The sequence below is a fragment of the Podarcis melisellensis genome (assembly GCF_964234715.1).
Source record: "Podarcis melisellensis genome assembly, chromosome: 13".
Lineage (NCBI taxonomy): Eukaryota > Metazoa > Chordata > Lepidosauria > Squamata > Lacertidae > Podarcis > Podarcis melisellensis.
In genome coordinates, this window is record NC_138545.1 from 37,292,581 (window position 1) to 37,319,214 (window position 26,634).

Here is a 26,634-nt window from a genome sequence, read left to right on the forward strand (position 1 = left end):
CAATGTTATACTGGATTATACTGGATTCTCAGAAGGACTGTTACGTAGACTTCCTTCTCCGCGCAGTACCTCGCAAGTTTCTTCCTTACATTCTCCTCCTACCCCTTTTCAGCAGCAGTCTGATCCACCAGTGGTTATATATACTACAACTCCCATCATCCCTAGCTAGCAGGACCAATGGTCAGTGGTGATGGGAATTGTTGTCCCAAAAAACACACAAAAAACAGCTGGAGACCCTGGTTTGGGAAACCCTGGTTTATACACTTCCTCCAGGGATAGCCAATGTAGTGCTCTCCTACTTACTCTCTTCATCCTCAGCCATTTGTCACACTGGTAGGGGATATTGGGAACTGTAGTTCTCCCAATACCTCTACTACATTGGCTACCCCTGTATTACCCCACCTCTCAGGTGTTTCTTGGGCAACCTGACTCTGGGCATCCTCAGGGGATGGCAACATCAATGACCAAAAGGGTACAGTCGACCAACTACAGCAAGGGGAAGGGGAAAGCGAAGCTGTGGCCCTCCAGAATTTGCCGGACACCTCCCATCTCTGACCATGCCGGCAGGGACGGATGGAATTTGGAGTCCAGCAACAACTGGAGGGCCACAGCCCCCATTACTATACAATGTGATCGGGTTCAACTAAGTACCAGGCAACACTAGGCCTGGGTGATGCATTGATACATCGCCCAGGGCCAGACCGCGACGGTGCTTTCACCCAGCAGTATATCGCAGGTGAAACCTCTGCCATTCCTGAGCTCCTCCGCCATGCGGAAGAATAAGCTGCGACGGCCGCAGCCCCACAAGGCGCTGGGGTGAAGCTGCCTCAGCTCCCTCAGAGGGAGAGGCAGCAGTTTCATCGCAAGGATGTGGCCGATGCAACTCATTCCTTCCTCTGCTTTGCAACACCGCAAAGTGTATCACTGTATCATGATGTTTGGCTGGCATTGCATCACAATGTTGAAAAGCTGGCATCGCCCCAGCCCTAGGCGATGTGTCATATTGATTTCATGGGTAGTTGTGAGATAGGGATGAGCCCAAAGAATCAACATTCGGGCCTGGAGGAAGAATTCAGAAAACGGGAACTCCAGAAGAAGAAAAAAAAGGCTGAAGAGCTGATCCAGACTGCTAGGCCTCCTCTAACGTGACTGCTTATATAGGGGTCCAGAGATGCAGTTGCCCCTCAGAATAGGACAGGGAGAGAGGGTTGCCATCTGTAAAGCAAGATTTTGCCCGATGCCTCAAGCACCCTTTAAAGAATAAAAAAACCAAAGCAGTTCTTCCACAAGGTAGTTGTAGCAACAAATGTGATCCATCTGTGTTCTGGGGGAGTGCACCGCCCCCCAAAAAGTACAGAGACACGCACACACCCCTCACTAAAGGACCACAGAGACAGAGCTCGGTTTAGATGGCTAAATGCAGTTTTATGAAGAGAAAGGGGTGGGGAAGAGTATGGCAGACGAACTTACAACCGGGGGGAGGATGAGGGATGTGCTACCCGCCCAGTGTGGCAGGAAGCTGCCATCTACAGGCCGGCCACAGTACTGCTCTTTCATGACTCCTGACGGGAGGGAGGGAGGGCGAGAATAAAACCGTCAAATTAAAAACATGCTAAATGAGTAAAAACTAAGGTGGAGTGGGTGGGGTGGGGGGGAATAACATCCACCCATTTTATCATGGGGGGTAGTGGGGTCTGGAGAGTGATGAAACTAAAAATTAGTTTCCCATCCTCTCATCTGTATTTACAGGGTAAAACACAAGTCGCTTTGTGGCTAAAACTGTTGAGTGTTGAGGGGCAGGTAGAAGACGCAGAAGAACCGCACTCTCCAAATGCCACCCCTCCCCAAACAAAGCGGGTCGCCCCAACCCCTCCCTTCCACACGCCCCACACACAGGAAAGGGGGCTGGGGGAGGGGGGCCCAGCCAAGCCTATTTGCATAAAGAAGGGCCATTCTTTTTGATTTGTTTTCTCCCCCCTGGTGGTCAAGAGGGGGGGAAATCAGAGCGGGGGCATGGGCAAGCCAGACTTGTCCAGCCCCGCTATCTCCTTGGGGGGGCCTGGCTCCTCATCCATCTTGCGCCCGTGTTTTCGAAAGTACTTGTATCGCTGGACGTACGCCTTCACTAGGTTGTTCACTTTGACGGGGTTGATTTCGCCGCTCTTGCTGTGGCAGATCTAGAGGAGAATTGGAGGAGGACAAAACAAAGAGTCAATACCTTTCCCCCTCTCCCCACTTCCAAGTCTCCCACGTGACCCCAGGAGCCTCTTTCACCTTGTGGACGGCTTTACGCAGGATGTCCTTGTATTCTTCCTTGGTGATCTCCTTCTTCTGGTAATAGGGCTTGATGGCCAACTTCACTTCCTCCACTGCCCGTTCCTGTGTGTGGAGCTTTTTCAGGTACTGCAGTGGAGCAGAGGCAGGAGAGTCAGCTGAAGCCGGGGGGGGGGGGGCGCAAGGTGAAGTAAAGCTAGTTCTAAGGTATGTTGAGTGGGACGCGGGTGGCGGTGTGGGTTAAACCAGAGCCTAGGGCTTGCCAATCAGAAGGTTGGCGGTTCGAATCCCTGCGACGAGGTGAGCTCCCGTTGCTCGGTCCTTGCTCCTGCCAACCTAGCAGTTTGAAAGCATGTCAAAATGCAAGTAGATAAATAGGTCCAGTGGGAAGGTAAACGCCATTTCCGTGTTCTGCTCTGGTTCGCCAGAAGCGGTTTAGTCATGCTGGCCACATGACCCAGAAGCTGTATGCCGGCTCCCTTGGCCAATAAAGTGAGATGAGCGCTGCAACCCCAGAGTCGGCCACGACTGGACCTAATGGTCAGGGGTCCCTTTATCTTTAAGGTATGTCGATGGCATGGCATAGGTGTGAGAGTGGGCTGATCAAGCCCTGCTCCTCTGTTGCTTGCAAGCAACGGTTCATTAGCCAAAAGAGATACCTCTGTAAGAACGTCCTTTCTCTTCCCCCAGGAAACTGTTTGACCCCCTCCATAGATGGTTTAAAGCACCTGTCCCAATACCAGGATTATGGACCATGGTCCACTGCTGAATATCTAGGAGAGGGCTTTAGCTCAGTGGTGCAGCACCCGCTTTCAATGCATGCAGAAGGTCCCGGGGTTCAAGCCCTGTCACCTCCAGGTAAGGCTGTGAGAGATCTCTGCTGCCAATCCTGAACGAGATGAGCCAATGGTCTGACTTGGTCTAAGGCAGATCCTCACATCCCTGGTGATGTTAGGTAAAGGGACCCCTGACCATTAGGTCCAGTCATGGCAGACTCTGGGGTTGCGGCGCTAATCTCGCTTTATTGGCCGAGGGAGCCGGTGTACAGCTTCCAGGTCATGTGGCCAGCATGACTAAGCCGCTTCTGGCGAACCAGAGCAGCGCACGAAAACGCCGTTTACCTTCCCACCGGAGCACTTTGAGGTGTTTTTGAACTGCTAGGTTGGCAGGAGCAGGGACCGAGCAACAGGAGCTCACCCCGGCACAGGGATTCGAACCACCAATCTTCTGATTGGCAAGTCCTAGGCTCTGTGGCTTAACCCACAGCGCCACCAGCGTGCCTGTTGATTTTAGTGCTGGGCAACTGGCCTCAATCTGTGCTGCTTGGCGCAGAAGCGAGGAGCCTGTGGCCCTCCTGATGTTTCAGGACTCTCAAACTTCCGACATTCTGTAAGTAAGTTGGCCAGCAAGAAATCACTCAGAGTTAACTTTTAGCAAAACAGGAGCTGCACAGGAGTATCGGGCCTAATTAGCACAGCAACTCATCTCTGGTAGGTCTTACCCCAGGAGGCAGTTTTGGAGACTGAAGAAACCTGCACCTTCCCACAGCTGCCTAAGTCTCCTCCTCTCCAAGGTCCTTCCCAATCTGAGACTACACCAATGCGTCTGCCTTTGCTCCTCCCACTTTTTGCCTCTCCTGTCAAAGCAGGAGAGGGAGACACCCTGGCTTCTTCACCAGTCTGACTAATCTCTGCCCTTCCTCCTCTCCTGTTTCTGCCTCTGTTTCTGGACTTCTTTCTGTCACAGACTCTCCCTGCTCACTAAACCGTTACCCCTTCAGCTTTTGAACCCTCCTCTTCCCAGTCTTCTCCCTCTGGCTGCTCATTGGCGTGGCACCACCACTCCCTGGGCTCTGAGCCTTCTTCCCTTGGGGCTTCCCCAGCTTGTACATCCCATCCTTCTTCTGTGTCCAGCCAGTCCATGACACAAACCCAGCTGGCATGGACAATGGTAGTTAGGGCTGATGGGAGCTGAAGCCCAGCAGCTTCTGGAAGGCACTAGGCTGGGGAAGGCTTGCCTTAAAGCACCAGCTGCTTCGTTCCAAAAACAACCCCAGCTCTTACCTTGTCGCTGTCTCCGCGCCCTTCAGAGCTGGTGCTCCCCAGATCGGTGCCCGAGGAAGAGGCAAATATGGCCGCCGAGGGAGGGCCTGACGAAGCCTGGCTCAACGTCCCAGGCAAGACTCCAGTGGGAGTGGTGGGGGTGGAGCCACAGCCTCCGAGAGGCAGGGAGCTCTGGAGCAGGTAGGAGACGGGCGGTACAGCCAAGTGCGAGGCAGGCGGGTGGGCCGGTGGTGCTGGAGGCTGAGGGGGGCCCAAGGAGGCAGCGGGCTTGCTGTGGGTCAGGATCTGGCAGGGGAAGGGAGGAGGAGATGGTTAAGACGGCATGTCATTGGCCTTCCATTTCTCCAAACTCAAGAGCTAGATGTTGGGATGCCACCCAGAAGCAATCAGGTAACTAGATGGGTATACCTGGCTGTGGATGGGACAGGAACCCCAAACAACACATTCTGAGATTGGACAGAATTTACAACTCAGTTGCCCGAGTGTATTCTGAAAGCAAACCCAACTTTGCTTGCTGAGGTTTGTTTCGGTTCGCATTAAATTTGGGAACTAGTCTGTCAAAGAGTAGAGGGGCAGAGGGAGGCCAGGAAGGACATGGCAGCCAGCTTGGGAGATGGAGAACCAGTTGTTGTCCTGGGAGAGATGAAGCCCCCATCTCTTCGCACTGGGGAAGATAAAGCCCTCACTGTATGCAAGTCCTTTACCAGAAAACACCCATATACCGTATTTTTTGCCCTATAGGACACACCGTCCCATAAGGCGCACCTAGTTTTTTGGGGGGGAAATAAAGGGAAAAAAATTATTTCCCCCCCAGGCGCGGGGCTGGGGAGGCCCGTCCGAGCTTCCCCTGACCCCAGCCCCCAAACAGGCAGCTCTCTGCAAGCCGTGGGAGCCCAGTGCTGGCTCCCGCTGCTTGCGGAGAGGTCCGCGAAGCCTGGACGTGCTGAGCTTAGCGCACGCAGGCTTCAGCATGCAGGCCACTCTCCGCAAGCAGCGGGAGTGCTCCCACTGCTTGCTGAGAGGTCCGCGAAGCCTGGAGAGCGAGAGGGGTCGGTGTGCACCGACCCCTCTCGCTCTCCAGGCTTCACTGAAAGCCTGTATTTGCCCCATAGGACGCACACACATTTCCCCTTCATTTTTGGAGGGGGAAAAGTGCGTCCTATAGGGCGAAAAATACAGTACATCTAAGCTTGTCCCTGCTACTATGAGAACCAGGAATCTAATAATAATAATTTTATTTTTAAAAGGAAGAGCTGCAACTCTTACAAGTGCCAGCTTCTGTGCTAGACAGCACACCTTGCTTTCACGAGAATACACAGTGCTCTGGGCTTTGACACAACCCTTAAGTATACAATGGTCATCTTTGTATTGCCTTCCAAGAGGTTTGCACTTCGTCCCGTTTGTGTTATCAAGTCAGCCCCACAACCTTCCACCTCCTGCCCTCCCCTCCCACATTATGGCTAGAAAGGAGTTTCACACGCATTCCCAGAAATAACAGTTGCCGCAGCCAGATCTCTTGGCTGAATTTGAGGTTTTTGTACTGAAAATGCTACTTGTGGCTGTAACCCCATTGCCAACACCCTGTGATTTTTGGGTAGACCAATCTCCGTTATCTACACAATGAAAATGAATTGCAACAGCGGTTTTAACCATTTCAAACCTGCTCCGTACCTGATTGGTTGCTTGAATAAGCTCCTGGGCTTTTGCCCTGCTTGCAAGGTTGGCCTCTTCCATCTTGAAAAGCAGGGCAGTCACTAGGTTAAGAAACAAGAGGCTCAGAAACGGTTTCCCAAACAGGCATGGGGTGGGGGTGGAGAAGGGAGTGCAGGCGGACAATTAAGAGGTTCCTCACCCGATATACAGGCGCTCAAGTCCTGGGTTTTCCCTTATCAAAGAGGGGGGTGGTCTGCTCTATTCTTTCATTCTCTCTCCCCTCTCTGCCCACTCAGCATGGAAAAACAGCACCGGGGTGGGGGGAGAAATAAACTTGTAACTGAGATGGGGTTAAACATCCTATCACTGCCCAAATTCAATCCCACCCCTAGGTGCTCTTTAAAATATGCGGATCTCCTACAACATCTATAGTTAAGGCTTTAACACTGCTCTGCAGAGTTTAAAAACACAGATGCACTGAAAAATGAAAGCGGATCTATGAAAAGGGCTGTGCTCCTTGGCTCCAACTGTTAGCAGAGCTCGGAAGGTTCTGCTCCAAGGAACACAAGTTCCAGGTGCCTTTAGGGCAAAATGACACACACTCAGAGGCATGTACTTTCCTTATGTGATTTCTCCTGCTGGTAAGGTTCAGGCTTTTAATGACTTGGGAACTTTTGGTCACACAAGTTATGGCTGAAGAGAAACACTTCATACCACCACCCAGTCCTCTGAATTTTTACCCTTCACTGGATGAGCAGTGCAGAATTTCAGACTTTTATCGACAGCCCCAAGAAACATAACAAAAAGGTTGTGAAGACTGTGGCTGCGTTCAATATTTTGTGCGTGGACAGTGAAGTCTTGTGGTGACCTGGATTTAACACTGGTTTAATCCTTCAAGACGCAGCAGTCTTTGAATATCTGGAGGTCTGTCATGCAGTAAACAGAGCAGACTTAGGCCCTTGGTCGCTCCAGAGGATCAGAACCAACAGGGGAGAACTGGGAGGGAAGCAGCTATCAGCTGGACGTTATGCTGATAGCGGTCCAAAATGGGAAAAGGCTAAATTGACTGAATATGCAGAATTGGACAAATTGACTGGGAAGATGCGATATCAGAAAGACCAAAAGTTTATCGAGGACTGGGGGAAATTTACAGAATATCTAAAAAATATATGTGATGTACAGACAACGCTTGTTGGTTTTGAAGAGACTCTGTGAGATAATAAGAAATAGTGCAAAAAAAGAGAGTAAGAGGAAAAGGAGTTGGGAAAGGCAATATCATGTTTAGAAATGCGTCAATAAATAGAAATTTTACGAAAGATTGACAGAGAAACTGAGGGAAGTCAAAAATTGAAGAACGGTTGCAAAATAATTTGTTGATTGTATAAAATTTGTTTGGAAAATGAAAATTCTTTTTAAAAAAAAATGGGAAAAGGCTTGCCTTGGGAGGCAGCAAACACTCCTTTGGTGGAAGCATTTAAGCAGCTCTTGGTGGGCACCTGCCAGGGATGCTGTACTTGCATCGTGCGCTGAGCACAGTGGCGGAAGAGGTGAACTCTGAGACCTCTTCCAATTGTATGGGCACACAAAGGAGGCTCTACCTTCTAGGCAAGGACGGGAACAGCTTCCATATGGCAAAGATCCATCAAGGGAAAAAAGCAATGCCATTATGGCACGCAAGCAATACAGGGGGTCTGCAGCCGTATTTCAGATTCATACTAAAACCACCAATGGCTGTGCTTTGGTAAAAGGGAGAAGAGGGAAGGGATACCTGGCCCTCGAGACATTTTCAAAATGTGCTGATATGTTTCTGCTTCATTAGGATTTTGTTGTTTTGCATTGTGTTGTGTTTTAGCTTTGCTTTAGTTTTTCAGTTTCACTCTGTGTGTGTGTGTGTCCGCGCGCGCACATACACAAACGCAAGTTATTTTTGTAACCTGCTTGGAAACTGTTTTAGTATTAAGCAATGGAGCAATGCGTTAAAAAAGACCAATGAGTAGGGCTCCACGACAGCACTCCCTCCCCACTTCCCTGGCCCCATCCCAATACCTACATGCCAACACGCCACTGGTGCAGTCTACCCCACCCTGCAGGTTCCATGACATGGGGGCCGGTGGCTGGGGCAAGCTGCGAGGTGGGTGAGGGGGTGGCTGCAGCGGCTGTTCCTCTTTGGTCTCGGACAAACTGTCGGCTTCCGGCTCGTCTGCTGGCACCCTGGGGGGCTCGACGGGGGGCTCTTCAGGAAGGAAGGAGACATCGGGCGTCTTGCAGCTGCTGTCCACCGTCTGGGAGTCGGGCGTGAGCTCCTGGCCTGGGGCCAAGGGCTGCGGGCTGGGTGGTTTGGCGGTGACCTCCGATTTCTCCGAACCAGACCACGAGGGCTCCTCCTTGACCCTCAAGGGGCTGCTCGCGCCTTGACTGCAGCTGTCGGCTTTGGATTTCTTCAGCCCAGTCTTCACCTTGAGCTTCTTCTTCTTCTTGGGCTCGGAGGCACCCTTGGGCTTGATGCCCTTCAGCTTCTTCACGCCCATCTTGGCCTTCAGCCCTTTGACTTTCTTGGGTTTGAAGCCTGGCTCCTTGACGTCGGCCATCTCTCCTTGGCCGGCTGCCGAGGCCCCAACCATCAGCACCTTCTCCTCCGACTTGAGGAAAGGCGAGCGGCTCTCCTTGTCGCGGCTGAACTTCACACCGATGGAACCCACCTCCTTGACCGACGTGGTGCTGCTGACCCCTTCGCGGATCAAAACAGCCACCTTGGACTGGAGCTTCACCTTCCGGCCTGATCCCAACTTGCCACTTTCCTTGTGGCTTCCAGCTTTGATCTTTTTCCCAGTCTTGTCCCGATCCGGCCGGGCCTTTTTCTCCACTTTGGGCAACTCCTGCTGTTCAGAACAGGGCGGTCCCTCCTTCAACTTTTTTTTGTACTTATCGCGGGCACCAGGGCGCTCCTCCAAGTAGGCCCTCTTGCGCTCTTTCTCCTTAGGAACCTTCTGCTTGATGTCCTCCTCCGGCCGCTTGTCCTTGCGGGACGGGACCACGTCCTCCTTGGACGCTAGCCGTCCCCCGCCCGATTTGGATTCCTCCGCGGGCTCGCGGTCCGAGAAGCAAGCATCGAAGCTCAGCCCTTCGGAATCGTAAAGGACTTCCCGCTTAGCTCTCTCCGGCGTCTCCAAGAGCCCTTCCATTTTCTCCTGCTGGTTGACCGTGATGGTCCTCTTGATGGTGAAGAGGTCGTTGTCGTTGAGGTCCTGGATCGATGGGGGCACCACAGTCCGTGCATCTCTACGGCGTTCCATCAGGACCTTCTCAGACTTGGGCTCCTCCTGCAGGTGCACCTCCCGTTCCTTGTCCTTGGACAACCGATGGGAAGGGTGCTTCTCTCGCGAGTGAGACCGGGAGCGTTTCTTCTTCTTTCTGCCGCCATCCCCCCGATGTTTCTCTTTGTGCCTGCTGCGATGGGCACGGCTGCTGCTGCGTGACCGAGAGCGCCGGCCGCGGCGCTTCTCCTTTGACTTTGATCTCCTGCTCTTGCGCCGCTCGGCGGAGGTATGGGAGGAGCCAACCGCAGACAAGCTGGTGCTGATCGACGGCGACCAGGACCGGGAGGCTCGGTGATGTGAGCGGGACCGCGAAGCCCTGTGGTGCGAATGCCGGCGCTCCTTGGATTTCGAGCGCGATTTGGATTTCTTCTTGGGGTTCCACGGGGAGACGTAGGCCTCCTTGGTTTTCGAGGCCTTGCGCTCGCGAGACCTTTTGCGCTCCCTTTTCGATTTCTTGCAGGAGCCGGAGCTCGAGCCGGAGTGAGACTTGGAGGCAGGGCGCTTGGGGGCTGGCGGAGGCGGCGGTGGTGGAGGCAGGGGCGAGGGGGCCCGATGATAGCGCTCTCGTCGCTGGGTCAGAATCTTTCTCCTCAAGTCCACGCCCTTCCAACGGGGGTCAGGCTGGCTCTCGCTGAAGTCGATCTGTAGGGCTCCCTCGTCATCCGAGTCGGCGTGCAGCGACAGGAAGTCGTCTCCTTCGACCACCCGCAGGGTGCGCTGTTCGGCAGGCCGGCACCTGCTCCGGAAAAGTCGAATGGGGCTATAGCGCTCATCCTCTGGCTGGACAATCTCGCCTTCCTCAATTTCCGAGTCGCCACCACCACTCCCGTCCCACTCCATGGATGACCGGCGTCCGGCCCGATGATGCCCGCCTCCTTTGGATGTCTTCTCGCCACTCCTCAGCTTGGCGTTTCCAACAGTCACCACCTCCAGGGACACTTTCCCTTCCAGCTGCGGCTTGGTTTCAGCATCCAAGCGTCCTTTGGGGGCCAAGTCTACCACAAAGACCCGGCGGCGTGGCTCAGGGGCTTTAGCTTCCGCCTGCTCTGAAGGAAGCTCCTCAGGAAGAGTGGAATCGGCGCCAGGGGGCTCTTTGCCCTCGGGTAGCTCAGCAGAGCAGGCTGCCTCCGTTTCGTAATCCCTGCCGGCTTCCACCTCTGGCTCAGAATCTTCCTGCCCTTTGTCCGAGCTGGGGAAATCTTGGCTCAGGCTGTTTTCGTCGTAGATCCCAGCCAATGTTTCTGAGATGCGACTGATGCTGTGGGACATGTCCGGAGGGTGTTGGTCGTTGTCGTCTTCATCGTCGTCCTCATCTTCGTCATCCTCCTCGTGCGAAGGGGTGCTGATGGAGGAACTGGGGTTAGAGCCCGTGGGGTCAAAGGGGTCGTACTTCTGGTCATGCCGCCCACCCTCTGCCTCTTTGTGGGGGGAGTCGCCGAAGGCAAAATCACCATTGAGGTTATCCTCATCGGTCGGGTGGAAGGGATCATAAATATCTAAGTCCGGGGAGCGCATTGGGGGGCAGGGGTTTGAAGAGTCGCCGCCACCTTCGCCCGGCAGGCCCTGGTGGCAGGAGATTGAGGATGACGACGAAGAGCAGGATGATGAAGAAGAGGTGCTGGAATCGGCCTTGTCCAAGGAGTTGGCGGGAGGTGGCTGGGAACGCTGCTGGGATTCAGATTCCCGGTTGGCGGCGCTCTGTGGGCGCTGCTGCCCCCCGCTGGATACCCCCATGCCAGTACCCAGAGTCATGCCCAAGCAAGGTGAAGGAGAAGTCCTGTCTGCTTTAGGGGACTGCGGAACTTGGCTCCTGGCTAAAAGAGAAGTCCAAGGAGCCAGGTCCATTACAGGCAGAGTTCTGTGTGAGTCCAGAGGATAAGGCTGCTCCGAAAGGGAACGGTGCCCAAGGGGACATGAGTTACTTCCTCTCCAGCAAGGTGCAGATAATCCAAGGCAGGCTGCAGGGAGCAAAAACGGAAATGGTTAGGCGTGCATCCAAATTGGAAGAAGATGGGAATTTTTAAAAAATACATAAAGGCCCCGTATCACATTCCACAACTGGTGCTTCACAGGAGTCAGGGTTCCGATATTTCCAATTCTGCTGCTATCGATATGGGTGTAAGCCTCAGATAGCATACAGTACTCCATTAGCCAGTACAGGCATCCAGCCCTGGAGCTGCCTAAAGCTGTAGCCAGCAACTTCAGAGTCTCAGTCCAAATCTTAAGCTACAGAGACCTGCGTTTCCACCAACTGCAGGACCTATCCTCACCATATCTGGGCTCAAGGTCCAAGGTCAGCAGAAAGGGAGAGGTGCCATTGCAGGGGACTGCCAGCAGGTCATATTGGGGCAGGATTGAGCAGCAGGGGTGGGGGTCCCCTGAAATATGAGTATCTTTGTGGGTCCTGGGCCTAAGAGAAACTGGGTTGGAGCACTTGAAATAGAAGCTCTTCTATCAGCACATACGCAATTATGAATGGGCTGGGGGAAGAGACCCAACACTGAAAAGAAACCGTTTTACTACCCTACCACCAAGTACGGCAGCCCATTCATTTCCCCCTGCTATGTATAAGATGGCAGGCTCTGGATGTGCAAGACACGGAACTTGCTGAATGGCACCGCCACCCTGGATCTTGCTACTACATCCTGCCTGACCCCCTCTCTATGGTTTACCATATAATGTAGTTTCCATCCTAGAGAGTCACGCCTGCATCCCTTTCCTCATCTGTCTCATTTTTTCTCGCATATGTGCAGACACCCACCAGACTTCTGCATCCTCCAAGACAGATTTCTTCTCAAGATGCCAGACAAGGCGCCCACATCCCCCAGCCGCACCTCAGCCACCAGCTCCACTTCTTCCATATCTTCATCCCCGCTGTCGAAAGAGGCAAAAAACAGAATTAGGAAGCGGATCTCGCACCGGCGACCCAGAGATCCCAATTTCCAGCACGGCATTCTAAGCCAGCCTTTTCCCAACCTGTTGCCCCCTAGATATTGGACTCCAGTTCCTGCCAGCATGGGCACTGATCAGAAATAAGGGAAGTATTATTGTGGTCTGCACTAAACTCCACTGACTTGCAGGCATAATTCAAGGCATTGTGGTCCCACGTACCTTAGAAATTTGTCTCGTTCCCTCTGGTCCAGTGTGATCCCTAAGCTCTGCTTGGCAGTGTCTAAATCCTTGAGGGGACCTGGGTCATGATCCAACAGCTTCTCCCCCTTAGTTGAGCTCCCTTTCCACAGCGGACTGCATAGAAGTAGCAGTCAATACTATTCTATTTGCCAGGGCAGTAGCTCATGAAAGCCCCTTTTCTGCTACAAAGCCATTTGGCTTCTGCAATTTCCCTTCCTTCTGCAACTGCACTCAGATTTAATTCCCAAGTTCCTAAAAAGGATACTTTGATACGTGCATTTTACTGCTTGACGCACTTCTGAATTTAATTTGCCAACAGGCTTATGTTTCTAAAAGCCTCGTTGTTACCGTTATCCTGCCAGCTGTGCAGCTCCGATGTTTTACAGAACTTCTACTGAATGGCAGAATTTCAGAGCTTTTACTGTGAAGCTCCAGACTGCAGCCACAAGAATGGGCACTTGCCCTCCCTGAGATGTAGATAGTTGCCCTATAGGAGTCCCACTTACTAAACTGCCTGAGTTCCTACGGAGCTCTCTACTCCCTGCGGCAAATGGTAAGTCCACTCCAGGTAGTCACAGACTCCAGCCAAGTCAGGCACCACACCAGAAGAAGGAGCCTCAAGGACCTGGAGGAAGGAACAGGAAAATAAACAAGTGCTGAATAACTGGGACCCTCTGGTTATATATGCTAAGGAAGAATTAGGCAATGCTGGGAATTGTCGTGGGGTGATAGCCAACAAAGTCATTTTCAGAGCAGACTTATATTGCTAAAAAAACAGTGGGTGCAAGTTGTTTTAAGTTCACTGACCTAATGGGTCTACTTTGAAAATGAATAATGTTACTTATCATCCACATATTTTATGTCCTTTTGAATGGTATGAATTATATGATAAAGAGTAAATTAACAGGAATCATGTGTGTCTTATCTCCAGAGAAAATACCAATTTACCAAATATAACAATTGTAACTGGACATGGGGCTGGTAATGCCAAGGTTGCAGGTTTGATCCCTGTATGGGACATCTGCCATATTCCTGCATTGCAGAGGGTTGGACTAGAAGACCCTCAGGGTCCCTTCCAACTCTGTACAATTCTATGAACTCAAAATCTACTGAGTTTAACAACTATACTTTGTAGTCAAATCATATTCCCACTTTGTAATATTTTCTCTTTTTAACATAATTTTTTATTTTTTATTTTTTTGTATTCTTGGATAATGATGATGATGATGATAATTAGAAGAAGAGCCTAGAAGGTAACAAAAGCTGGTATCACTACACAGGCCAAGACCTTAAATTCCTCCTCTAAAGAATGCTGGGGAAAGAACACCATGACAGGCCCACATTCACAACAGAAAACCCACAGCTGTTCACAAATGAATCATCATCATCATCACCATTTTACAGTATTTGTATGCTGCCTTTCCACAGTTGAAACTATGCTCAAGGCGGCTTACAACATGACAAGATTTACATAATTACAAACATAACAGAAAACATAAACAAATAAAACACATCAAAAAGTACACAACCTAATGGAAACAATTTCCAGATAAATTGTAAGATCTAAAACTAAAGATACAACAATATCCATAACAGCATCAGCTCTCTCAACCCCCGTAAACAATACTCCAGCTCAAGAATCTGTTCAACAGCCTCAGCTTTTGTAGCTGGAGTCAGTCAGCACTCCACTCTCCCAGGCCACATGGGAACGGGCCAGTAAGTCAGGGTGCAGGTCATCCAGGGCTCACAGCCAAGATGGTCTCATTTAAAACAACACAGATAAAAATTAAAAACAATTTAAAAGAGGAGCCCTCGGTGCTAAGCAGCGGCAGTCCTTAAGAGCCTGTCAGGCCCTGCCCCAAGCCAGGCGGAAAGAGGCAAGGGTGAGGCCCTTCAGGCCCTCAGCAGGCCCCATCACCGAAGAAAGGAGGTGAGCACACCATTCACCAGAATTTATTTGCCCTGTAAGACCAAACCCATGTGTAGTTGACCCCAGTGCATTAGGAATCTCTAGCAGTCACACTGTTTGACCTTGCACAGATCTGCAACGGAACATGCAAACTTTCCAGTGTTAACACATTATAATAGGGATGCAGTGTTTACAGTATGAAACTGGCAACATACCTCACCCATTGTGGCATTCCTATCACAGGCCAGTGCAGGGTCCCCAGTTCCCAGCCAGGTACCTCCGAGTCCTTCGGATCTGGAGCTCTTGCACCATTTCCTCCGACTTGTGTGCTTGCATTCAGCATCTGAAAAAAAGAGAGGCAATGAGAGCAAGAAGGAATCCACTAGAAAGGTATGACATGCCTGCTTTGCAGGGATATACTGCTCTAAAAAGCACCTGCACATGAACTATACAGGTAGCTGAACTCTTGCCATTACACAGCCCAAAGACTGGATGACTTCATTCTTTCTTTTGCTTTGCAAATTCTCATTTAAAAAAAGAGTCCATACCCAGACTGCTTATTACAAATAGTGAACGACCACAAATCTTAGAGGATGCACTCTTTGCTTATGAGCACATGAAACGCCTTGCTAGATCAAATCAAGATCCTGTCCACGAGATCCACCAGAAATGGTATAGTGGCTCACCTGAAGGCCACAATCAAACTTCTACCTCAGTACTAAAGAGTCATGCCCTGGGAATCCTTAGATCTCAGCTCGGTCATGAACTTGCTGGGTAAAGTAAAGGGTAAAGGGACCCCTGACCATTAGGTCTAGTCGTGACCGACTCTGAGGTTGCAGTGCTCATCTCGCTTTACTGGCCAAGGGAGGCAGCGTACAGCTTCCGGGTCATGCAGACAGCATGAATAAGCCGCTTCTGGCGAACCAGAGCAGCACACGGAAACGCCGTTTACCTTCCCGCTGGAGTGGTACCTATTTATCTACTTGCACTTTAACATGCTTTTGAACTGCTAGGTTGGCAGGAGCAGGGACCAAGCAATGGGAGCTCACCCCGTCGTGGGGATTCGAACCGCCGACCTTCTGATCGGCAAGTCGTAGGCTCTGTGGTTTAACCCACAGCGCCACCCGCGTCCCTAGAACTTGCTGGGTAGCCTGAGATAAATCAGTAACGGTTGGTATGAGGAGGACTTTGAGCATTTAGTGAAAAGCATTAACAAGGACCACTAAGATCACATGAAACTTCCTCTAGACCAGTGATGGCCAAACTTGGCCCTCCAGCTGTTTTGGGACTACAATTCCCATCATCCCTGACGACTGGTCCTGTTAGCTAGGGATGATGGCAGAGGGCCTTCTCAGCTGTGGCTCCCTCCCTGTGGAACGCTCTCCCACCAGATGTCAAGGAAATAAACAATGATCTGCCTCTTAGAAGATATCTGAAGGCAGCCCTGTTTAGGGAAGTTTTAAATGTTTGATCGTGTTTTTAATATTCTGTTGGGAGCTGCCCAGCCAGATGGGTGGAGTAAAAATAATATATTGTTGTTATTATTATTATTAGGCGCATTAAGCACCTATAATTTAGTTCAGGTTTTTTATTGGTGAACATTAGGCACCTTGTGGATAGACTTTTTTTTAGTAAATAAAAGAAACATGTGGCTTCAACTTAAGGCGAATGTGAATAGCTCAGTGAAAGAATACACCTGTTGGATGCTGGAAGTCCCTGGATTCAACCCCTGGTGTCTCCAGGTAGGGCTGGGAGGGACCCTTGTCTGAAACTCTACCAATCAGAGCAGACAACACTGAGGTAAATGGGCAACTGATGCGACTTGGTAAAAGGCAACTTCTCGTTCTCCACCGCTCCTCCCCACAAAAAGCTCACATCCCTCAAGTCTGGTCTGAGATCTGCTATGTTCATGTTGAATTGTGATGTTCACAGCAGAGGCACCTATTGCTGAAAGTGCAACTAATCCACCCGACGAACTTATTGGTCCCTTCGCTCCTTGGTTTGCCTCTTGATTTTGAGTTACCTTTCTCACTGGCTGGATCTTGCAGTTCACCCGGCAGGCCACTGCCCACAGCTTGCTGCAAAGCTTTCTGCAAGGAAAAAAAAAACACACCTCAGCTCTTGCTGAGAAACATCCAGTACTGCAACTGCCAGAAGCCCAAATGAATGTGACTAGCTAGCTTTCATGGCGGTCATTGGATGGGTTTGCACAGGGACAATCAATGGGGCAAGACTCAAAGGCTGACATGAAACCAAGACAGAAATCTTATACATGAGAACCTTGCAAAATAAAACAAAAACTGCCCAAGAACTTTGGAGATCTTGTTTCCAGCCTAAGCGCCACTTTAAGAAACATCAGAACAATGATAGCAAGCAAGCTATTACACTGCAATACTGGACGTAAAGCTCACATTAAGCATGTAGTTAAATATACACATTGAGTGATGAATGGCTCATAATTAAAAAAGAACGATTTGCTAGAAACAGTGCAGGTTGTCAAAAATAAATCTTTCGTTGCCCAGAATTAATGTTACTGAGTATTTTTGATGACACCAATGTAAATATATTGTTTAAAAATGATTTATATATATGATCTCGGCAGTAAGAATAGTAACTGCAATTCAATGGAATCATCCTACACTGGATGCTTGGTATCACCAGCTGCAAATTATGACAAGGACTACAACATTCAGTTTTTATACAATTTGACATTCCTTTATGACATACACAATGGAACCACCACTTTCAAGACAACAGGTCACAAGCCTGGCAAATCTGGAATTACACGTGATGATCTGATAACGTTGATTGTCTTCACTTGGACTTTATTATTTCAACTCTTTCAAGTGCCTATTTTATAATTTTGTTTTTTGTCTTTTAATTTTTGCCCGTAGTTATCCCTGTTCTCTGTTTTATATACATTATAATAAAAACCTAACCCAAAAATTGAACCTGACGGAGATAGATGATTTTTATTAAAACCAGACCTGCAAATTGCCACAAATGTGGGGCAAGTAGAAACCACCCCTAAGAAGCCAGTGTTGATCCAGAATTTCTCCTTTGTAGCTAGGACTTTAAAAAATTAACCAAAATCCATTGCATGTGGTCTTCTCTGCACTCAAATGTGCTTTCAGCACCCAAGGCTGAGCCAATACCTTGAAGTTTGAACCCGAAGCCTTCTGCTTGGTTGTCACCGTCACCTGTCTCATTTATCTTGTGCCTACCCAATGATCCAAGATCACGGTCTCAGCTCAATTAGTTGTGCAACTTTGCAGCTGTAGGCTGTTTTTCCCCTTCCAGCTACATTCTTCTGCATGCCCCAAGGCCAAGCATCTTTTAATGTTTGCTCTTTATCTCTTAGGAGGAAAGGCTTCAAAAGACGCTTCCTGAATGCATGTTCGTTCCAGACGTCCCTGTCCCTAGGACGTTTCTTTTAGAAGTAGTTATTAATTAAACGTATTAAATGCACAATGGGTGGCTGATAAAAGAGGAAATCTCACCAAGTTTCAAGATGAGGCTTATTTCCAAGTAAGTGCACAGAGGATAAAAATCTAACTACATGAACTTAAACATGTCTGCAAGCAAGTCTTCCAAAAAATGAAGCCCTGATGCTTTTTTAAAAAGTGATATTTTATTGAACAATTTTCAACTATAAAACATTTAAGTGATTCCAAAAGAAAAAAAGCCACAAAATTGTGTAAGGGGGGGGGGAGAGAGCATTATATGAATATATATGAAAAATACCCTGACCCACACATTAGTTTATAAATTTGATATTATTATCCTATTACTAATGTAAATATTAATAGTCTACTACATTTTGTATGTAGAGCCCCCAATGCTTTAAATGAATCTCTTTTTCTACTAACTTCTGTTCTGACAAAAGTGAGACTCCTGGAGAGGGGAAATTAACCGCAGCAGAATTCTTACGAAGAAAATATTATCACACTACATATTGAAAGATTTTGTTCAGATGTTTTCCACAAATGCTACTGCTTGTGAAGAACCTAAGAATTAGTGTGTGATATACTGCTGTGTTCTACTGATACTATTTAATTTCATTAAAAAGGTCATACCACTTTGTGAATGTCACACATCCAAGATCTTTGTCCAAGTTTCCATTTGGACACTAAAATAATATATGAATGCCCTGCTATACGCACTTTTCTGGGGTAAGCACCAATGAAAATGGTTCAGACTTCCTTTCAATCGTATACAAGATTGGGTTGCACATATAATGTCTGGGCAAAAAAAAATTATTCATTGTTGGCAAGAGCTGCTTATTACATTGATGGGGAAATAGAATCATAGAGTTGGAAGAGACCACAAGGGCCATCGAGTCCAACCCCCTGCCAAGCAGGAAACACCATCAGAGCACTCCTGACATATGGTTGTCAAGCCTCTGCTTAAAGACCTCCAAAGAAGGAGACTCCACCACACTCCTTGGCAGCAAATTCCACTGTCAAACAGCTCTTACTGTCAGGAAGTTCTTACTAATGTTTAGGTGGAATCTTTTTTCTTGTAGTTTGGATCCATTGCTCTGTGTCTGCTTCTCTGGAGCAGCAGAAAACAACCTTTCTCCCTCCTCTATGTGACATCCTTTTATATATTTGAACATGGCTATCATATCACCCCTTATCCTCCTCTTCTCCAGGCTAAACATGCCCAGCTCCCTTAGCCGTTCCTCATAGGGCATCGTTTCCAGGCCTTTGACCATTTTGGTTGCCCTCCTCTGGACACGTTCCAGTTTGTCAGTGTCCTTCTTGAAGGACAGTATTTCTCTGCTTTTCAACTCCTTCTACCCTCCAAACCCTATCCAGTATTTCTCTGCTTTTCAACTCCTTCTACCCTCCAAGCCCAAAACAGTTGTTTTCTGAACCGTTATTTTTCAAGCTCTAAGACTAAGCGGAGCCTGTTTTGCTGAAAGCTGGTTAAGCAAGAAGCCACATGTGTGGGCTGGCGAGTTTTACAATCTCTGTATCCTTATCTGCAAGGCCAATTTTTTTTTTAATGCTCTTCTACAGATTTTTCCTTCTTTCTGGAACGCCACACCAGCTGGCAGAACTAAACAAACAGTTCCACAGAACAATTGGCAAGCACCAAGAGAGAAGTTAAAAGAACAACAATGCGCAAGTGAGGGAGAGGTGGAAAAGAAAACGAAGAAATTACGGTTTCTGAAGTCAAATGTAGGACGGAATGAAAGAAAAAATATATTTACTTCAAGTAAACTCTACATGGCAGTGATGTGTACTTTAAAAAAACAAAAACATAGCAGCCTAAACGTATTTCTGCAAGGAAAACCTAATTATTGATTTATAATACTGTCGGGAGGAAGCAATGACTGTGACACACATACAAAAAAACAATGTGCAACCAGAAACACACTTCACGTATGGATAGAAAAAATAATAATCCTGATACACGTATACAGGCAGTGACCATTTTAGCCATGTTCGATTGTCCTGACGTGCAGGTCTTTTTGGAACCAGAAGAGGGGAGAACGGGGCAGAGTGGGCTTATACAGAACCCCCATGCAAAATGGTCACTGCCTATATTAGCTTCGTTTGGATACCACAGTAAACCATGGTTTTATCATGGCAGGAATGAGCTGCAATAAGCTTTAAATCGCACTTCGCACACTCTACACACAACCCCAGCAGGAGGAAACTGAACTGCTTTCAATGGCAAATAAGCCCAGTTTAGGGTTTGGCCATGACACTAAACGGGGGTTAATATTAACTACGATCTGTTGAAATAAGCCAGCTTCATAGCTTATGAAGCTACCTTGCTTTAACTAGCCACATTTAAACTTAACCTAACACTCAAGACACAATCCTGAACTGTGGCTAACTGCAATCGAACACATAAGCTTCCAATTTCCTCCTTGTGTCTGCACCAGTGAAGAGAGGTGTAGCAGAAAAAGCATAAACCCATAAACATAACTATATACCGCTGTTTATCATTTGAATCGGGCAATTGTATGACAACCCTTTGGAATTTGGTGTTTGGGTTACACAGGAGGCTGCAATGGGAAAGGAAGTCTCCCAAAAACGCAAGTGTGTGCACGGTCCTTTTGGATCTCAGCCCATATGATGAATTTTCATGTTTAGGAATTGACACAAAAGTAAACGAAAAGTTTTATTTTCAGGTTAAAAAACTAAGCAAGTCTAGCAATGTATCCAAATACATGCAAGTAGATCTATGAAACTCTTTCCATATTATGAAAGCAAGAGTCAACTTAAGAGACTGCTTTCTTAGGGAAGGTGAATCTTCTCATTGTGAGGCTGCCTCGTTTTTCAGTATCCACTCTCTCTTTACTATTGCCCAGCAGACTTATTTCACATGGAAACTATTTTGTGCTGAGATACGTTGTGGTCATAAAAATTTGGGGACGGGACTCCTATACAGCACCTTGAAAACGGTAGAGGAAGGGGGGGTAACGATATGAATTATGATTCTGCATGATAATGATTCTCATTTATCTGCAGCGAGCCCGTTCACAATGTCCATTAAACTTGTTTTCTGAATAAAAACACATCATTCAAGATCTCCAGCCTTGCTATTTGTCCAGTATCTTTAACAAATGGCTGTTTGGCAGCTGTCAAAAAAAGAGTGTGAACAGGTTGAGTGAAAGCTCTTGCTTTTTAGGAGGATGTTAGTCCCACATTCTCCGAACTTCATTTTCAGAGTCCTGTGGCTGTAGTTGACTGTGCAGAATAGGGAAGGGCCCTCCATACGCCGTTGGGACTACAATTCCCATCATGCTTGAGCACTGGCCATACGGGCTAGGGCTGATGGGAGCTGGGGTCCTTCTCACTGCCCATTCCTGATCCAATGGCAGGAAGCCACTCAGTCCAATGCCAACTGTGTCACCTCTTCCAGATTGCCACAACCCCTTCTTGGTGTATTTCAGTAACGTGCCATGTACATATTTAATCAATACATCATTTCAGTACTTGCTACATGCCCATAAAGGGGTTGAACTGGAAAATACACTGGACAAACTTTTGTAAGAAAGAAGCAGGGGAGAGCATCTCCAAATACCCAACTGCTTACTTTGCATATGTTAACTTAACTGTCCTGCTTTCGTAAACTCGTCTGTATCTACAAAGCAGCACAATGCGGAAATACAAATTAATCCTCTGAGCAAAACCACCACTAATGGCTCAAAATGGACCTATTATTTGTGCTCAACCTCAAGGAACCACAGGCTTCCCAGCAAGAACTACTCATTCGAAACATAAGTATTAAGCAATGCCTATGCCCATCACTCCAGCCCACAACCCCTTGAGAAACTGAGCAGTCATTACCAGAATGATAACTTGGCCAGCACAGAGGGCACCCGATTGGTCCCAATCTGCATCGAGAGAAGGTTCACTGGCTGGCTTCTCGCCACCTCGTGCAGGATCCTCCCTTACTGGGGGGCGTCGATTCTCCTCCTCTTCCATGTTTGCAGGAGCTGCAAATCCTAGATATTGACGGAGTGAAGAATTAGCGACTGACAATCCAGTTTCTCACCTACCTATCCTCTTCAGATACAGCTTGTTCAACTAGACTAGATGAAATACAGTCCCTTTGCATAGAACTCTGAAATCCAGACACCCAGTCCGCAACAAGTCCCCATCCCACCCTCTCAATACCTCATGCTTCTCCAAGAGAATTCAGGATTTGCAAAGACTGCCAGCCCATGTTTTGATCCGCCAGAGCCCTGCATCTTTCACAGAAAACTCTGCCTGCTCCCACTGCTGCCACACAGGATCTAGGTCTCTACTGTCCATAATTCAGCTAAACAACAAAGGGAAGAGGGGCTGGGATTGAGCAGGTAGCAACTGGCTTTCCGTAAAAACTACCGTATTTTTCGCCCTATAGGATGCACCGGACCATAGGACGCACCTAGATTTGGGGGGGGGGATAAAGGAATTGCCCCCCCAGGCACGGGGCTGGGGTGGGGGAAGCCCGAGCTTCCCCCTCCCCCAGCCCCCAGAACGCGACCCAGAGCCATGCTGAAGCTGCGTGCAGCTTTGGCATCATTCTGGGAGCTTGCGGGGCTGGGGGAGGGGGAAGCCCTCCGCCAGCCTCCAAACCAGGTCGGGAGACAGCGGGATGGTACGCTGTGCCTCCCCGCTGTCCCCCGAGTTTGCGGGGCTGGCGACGGGGAGAAGCAGGCTTCTCTCCCCCCCGCCAGCCTTCTAACCAAGTTGGGGGACAGCGGGATGGCGGCGTTCCGCCTCCCCGCTGTCTCCCGAGCTTGTCGGGCTGGCGGTGGGGCTCTCCTGAAGCCTGGAGAGCGAGAGGGAAAAGGTGCGTCCTATAGGGCGAAAAATACGGTATTTCAGTGTTCCAGTTATGCTTTTCTAATTGTTGCCCAATGGAAGTAGCTAAAACACCATGGCAGCATATAAGCTATTTGCCTCACCTGAGGGTGCATATTTAAATCAGTAAGACAGCACCTAAGTCAGGCTCAGCCAGAGGAAAGGCTTCCTACCGCACAGACAGATCACAGTCTCCTGTCAGCACTCCCTTCGAGAAGGGAAATGTTCCAGGTTATTTTCTGAGCCAGCTTCAACACCAAGAAAGCAGCTCGGTTTCATACCCTGTTTTGTGAACCAAATAGGTAATAAACATAATACTAAAAGAAGAGTGTACGCGGGCATATCTAAAATTACTTTTGTTTATGTGGAGCAGTATGCTCTTAAGTGAAGATAGTGGGAGAAGCGAATACAGTGATTGCAGTGTCCTTAAGATCGACAATGATAATGTGCTAGAAGCCCGCTGATTAGCTGATTTATAGTTCAATACATTTAAGCTTATTTTAAAATAAAGTTGTCATTATACGTGTAGCCTGTTAGGAGCCCAGTATTCCAAGTTCCTTTCCACCTACACCAAGAATGGGGTGGCCGTCCAGTTATTGATGGACGCCAACTCACGCAGACCCAACCAGCATGGCGAGAGGTCAATGATGATGGGAGCTGTAGTTCACCAATATCTGAAAGTCCACATATTTCCCATCCCTGAGTCTGACTTTCACCCAGTAAATTCCCCCACTTTCTAATCATCACAGACTACCCACCCACACATAAATAATTCTTCTCTGCTGCACCATTCTTTCACAAGAGCTGACTCTCTAAGTTTTATAAACCCTGATCCTTATCTTATCTTCTCAGCTCAGAACACTAGTGCCTTCCCCACCATTCCTAATCTTAAATAATTTCCTTTCTAATTTCCTTTCTAATAAGAATGAACTTGAACAGCATCAGATGTTGAGGCAGTCCAAGACATAGAAACTTTGGTAGAATGACCAGGATCCAGGTTCGAAACTAATAGAATGTTGGTTTCTTTGGGAGATCTGCAAATCCTAGATATGTGGCGTGTGTGAAGGTATGTACAACCGTATTTTCTAGTCTTGAGTAGGTATGGATAAATGAGACTTAAAAAGACCTGTTAATCCTCAATCCCCTATTTACCTAAACAATTATTTGGTTAAATTGCACAATTTTGTGCTGGATTCTAAATACTAACAGACCCAAAAGACAGGTAAAGTTTTAAGCATAGAGAGTTAGAAGCAACCTTTCAGATCATCTGCCCAATCCTCTGCTTCAGACATTCTACGTCTAAAAATTGCTATTAAGTTGCTTATCCAACATTTCCTTAAAAACCTTCCATCAATCCTCTGCCACCCACCTTCTCACCACATGGCACTGAAAAACCTTCCCATTCTCTTATTTTCCCATTTGGAACCTCACAATTCTCCTGTCACTTCACCCTGGACATGCCATTCCATCAGCTTACCAACCAAGATCCCACAGCCCATTGATGACACCACATTTGGGGCAATCCACGAGCTTTCTGTGCCATCTTCAGCCACAAAAAGCACCCTTAACCATAGCCGCATCTCAGGTCCACAACTCCCAGTATAGAATTTACCTGACCATCAACTGTTGGAGCTCAGGGATAAAGAGGCTATGTTTTCCGTGCAAAAGGTCCTAGGCTTCAGTCCTCGGCAACTCCAGTCCAAAAGTAACGGACAATGAGAGAGAAAAAAATCCCTGCCTGCGATTCGAGAGACTCTCTCAAGAGTAGACAACGCTATGTCAGGTGTCCAAACATTTTGTCCCGGAATGGCGAGATAAATTCTATTTAGTCTAACTGATGCTACCCAGTTCCCTTTCCCAGGGTCAAATCAGCTCCTCCTTACCAAAGTGACACAAGAAAGGACCTTGACTGCCACCAACCCCAAATGAACCCCCATCCGTCTCTAAGCCATACTAAAACAACCCCCCCACCCATCTTCTTCCACATGCCGCAAACCCCTCTGCCCCACCATTTCCCTCCATGTACAGCCCCAGAAGCAGGCACACACCCCCTTGAATGCCCTCTTCCCCCTTTCCCAGGGGGTGCAAACAAAGCCCTATCCGCTGCCTGTATAGTGGGGATGGGGGGGGGAGCGCCAAGCCCCACTGACCCCAGCAGCGCTTCTCCTCAGGTTAGGTGGGCGCAGGATGGATGCCGCCCCACAAGCATCGCTTCCCCACAGAGCTCCTCACAATACGACCCCCCCATACTGTTTTAATACCGAAACAAGACAAGGCACGGGGCTCGGGGCCGCCCCCCCCCCCGACAGCTGCCCCTCCTTTAAGGCTTACGGGAATGGCCTCCAAGCCAAAATGAACCCACCCCACACCCCGATCAACCCGCCGCCCCCCGGATCCCCCGACCCTACATCACGCCCTTAACGGGCGCGCTCCGAGGCCTTCTCCGCCCGTCACCGCTACTTTAAAACAACCGAACACCCCCATTATTATTATTATTATTATTATTATTATTATTATTGTATTATTCTTTTAAGCCCTCGCCCCTGCATTGCGTACACTTAATTTTCGCCCCCCCCCCGCACACAAACAGACGCCCGGCGCAAATAAAATAAATAAATATATGTATACAAACACACTTTTTTTTTTTTTGCACACATACATACACGCGCGCTCGCACACCAGCCCCGCGAAAGACCCTTTGGCCGGCAGCCCCTCCCGAGCCATTGCCATAATTACCCAGCTCCACCGGGAAGCTAGGCCTTTCCGCCCGCCCACTTCAACACAAGAGGTGGAGGAGGCGGAGGAAGAGGAGGAGGCGCGGCCGCTGCTGCCGCCGCCGCCGCCGCCGACACTGTCCGGGCCCGGCCTCTGCGGCAGCCATTTTACTCCGCTCGGCTCCGCGGCGGGGAGGGCGGGGCCTCCGAGAGAGGGCGGCCCCCGTGGCATTCTGGGAGATGAAGTCCGCTCCCGGAGAGCCCCTCGTAGAAGGCGGCGGAGCCCAGGACTTCAACGACCAGAATGCCTCGAGGCGGCACGGGGAAAGGGGGCGGGGTGGGTGGGGAGCGCGCAGGGCGTGATGGGGGATGTAGTTTGCGAGCCGCGCCGCTGACGGGGCCTTGTATGGAGCGGAGGCCGCTCCCCTCTGTGCGAGGGCCGAGGGGCTGCAGTCTTAGCTGAGCGGGGACGTGGGTGGGAGAGACTGTTTTTGTCCCATGATGCAGTGCAATTTCATGTGAGTCAGGAATCTTCTTGACAGGATCCTGGAGGTGCCTGGGATTGAACCTGGGTTATTTGCTAGTGAAATACAGTACAGCCCTTTCTCATATCTGTCCCTTTAAAAAAGCTCTTATTTCCACTTCCTTCACTAACAGCCCAATCCCACCAACTGCCTGACCCTTCATTCTATGTTGCTTGCAAGATCTGCCTGCATGTGATTATTTTGCATGTGACTTTTGATTATTATTTTTCTTAAAATGTGGTTTTTCAACAAGATGCCACTGCTTTCTGCGTGTGCATGTGTGCTTAATTACATATAAACACATCTCTAGTGATACGCCCACAGCACTCGGTGAATCGGAAGTGAAGGAAAGGGGCTTAAGGCGGCATGATCTGCACTTTTGATCACGGTCGGCGCTTCTCCAGACGCCTCTCCCTGACAGGCAGCAGTCCCCCCGACGCGGGGATGCATTTCCACGCTTGCGCCGCTTTTCTGCCCCACCGCCTTAAGTTTCGTTGCAGGGCTTTGCAAGCATCTGTTCTGCACCCAGAAAAGCGACCGAAAGCAAAACAGGGCTCAGAATAAAATCAGTGTTCTGTCCGCTTGAAATGATCCCAGGGCAAAAAAGACACGGGAACTCATCGATTTACAAAAAAACAACACACAACGCGCGTGATCTTCGTGGCACGAATCGGATTTAACGCCCACACTTGGTGTGCCAGCTTTGATGACCTCTGTTATCTTCCTAACTTTTAGC

The 26,634-nt window shown here is 49.0% G+C and overlaps 1 protein-coding gene across 2 annotated transcripts; it reads right to left on the reverse strand.

The window, feature by feature from the left end:
* Window positions 1–1,404: 1,404 nt before the first annotated feature.
* On the reverse strand, window positions 1,405–25,561 carry SCAF1 (SR-related CTD associated factor 1). Of its 2 annotated transcripts, none has more exons than XM_081883788.1 (11): window positions 25,397–25,561; window positions 21,659–21,816; window positions 16,372–16,438; window positions 14,564–14,691; window positions 12,946–13,064; window positions 12,069–12,181; window positions 8,041–11,265; window positions 6,009–6,091; window positions 4,338–4,622; window positions 2,275–2,403; window positions 1,405–2,177 (listed from the first exon to the last, which is right to left on the reverse strand). In XM_081883788.1, exons 2-11 carry the CDS (start codon window positions 21,794–21,796, stop codon window positions 2,001–2,003), a joined length of 4,464 nt encoding a protein of 1,487 aa, XP_081739914.1. In that variant the 5' UTR covers window positions 21,797–21,816; window positions 25,397–25,561; the 3' UTR covers window positions 1,405–2,000. The 2 variants fall into 2 exon arrangements, with proteins under 2 accessions (XP_081739914.1, XP_081739915.1); XM_081883789.1 differs by lacking the exon at window positions 25,397–25,561 and adding an exon at window positions 25,320–25,342.
* Between the last annotated feature and the right edge of the window lie 1,073 nt (window positions 25,562–26,634).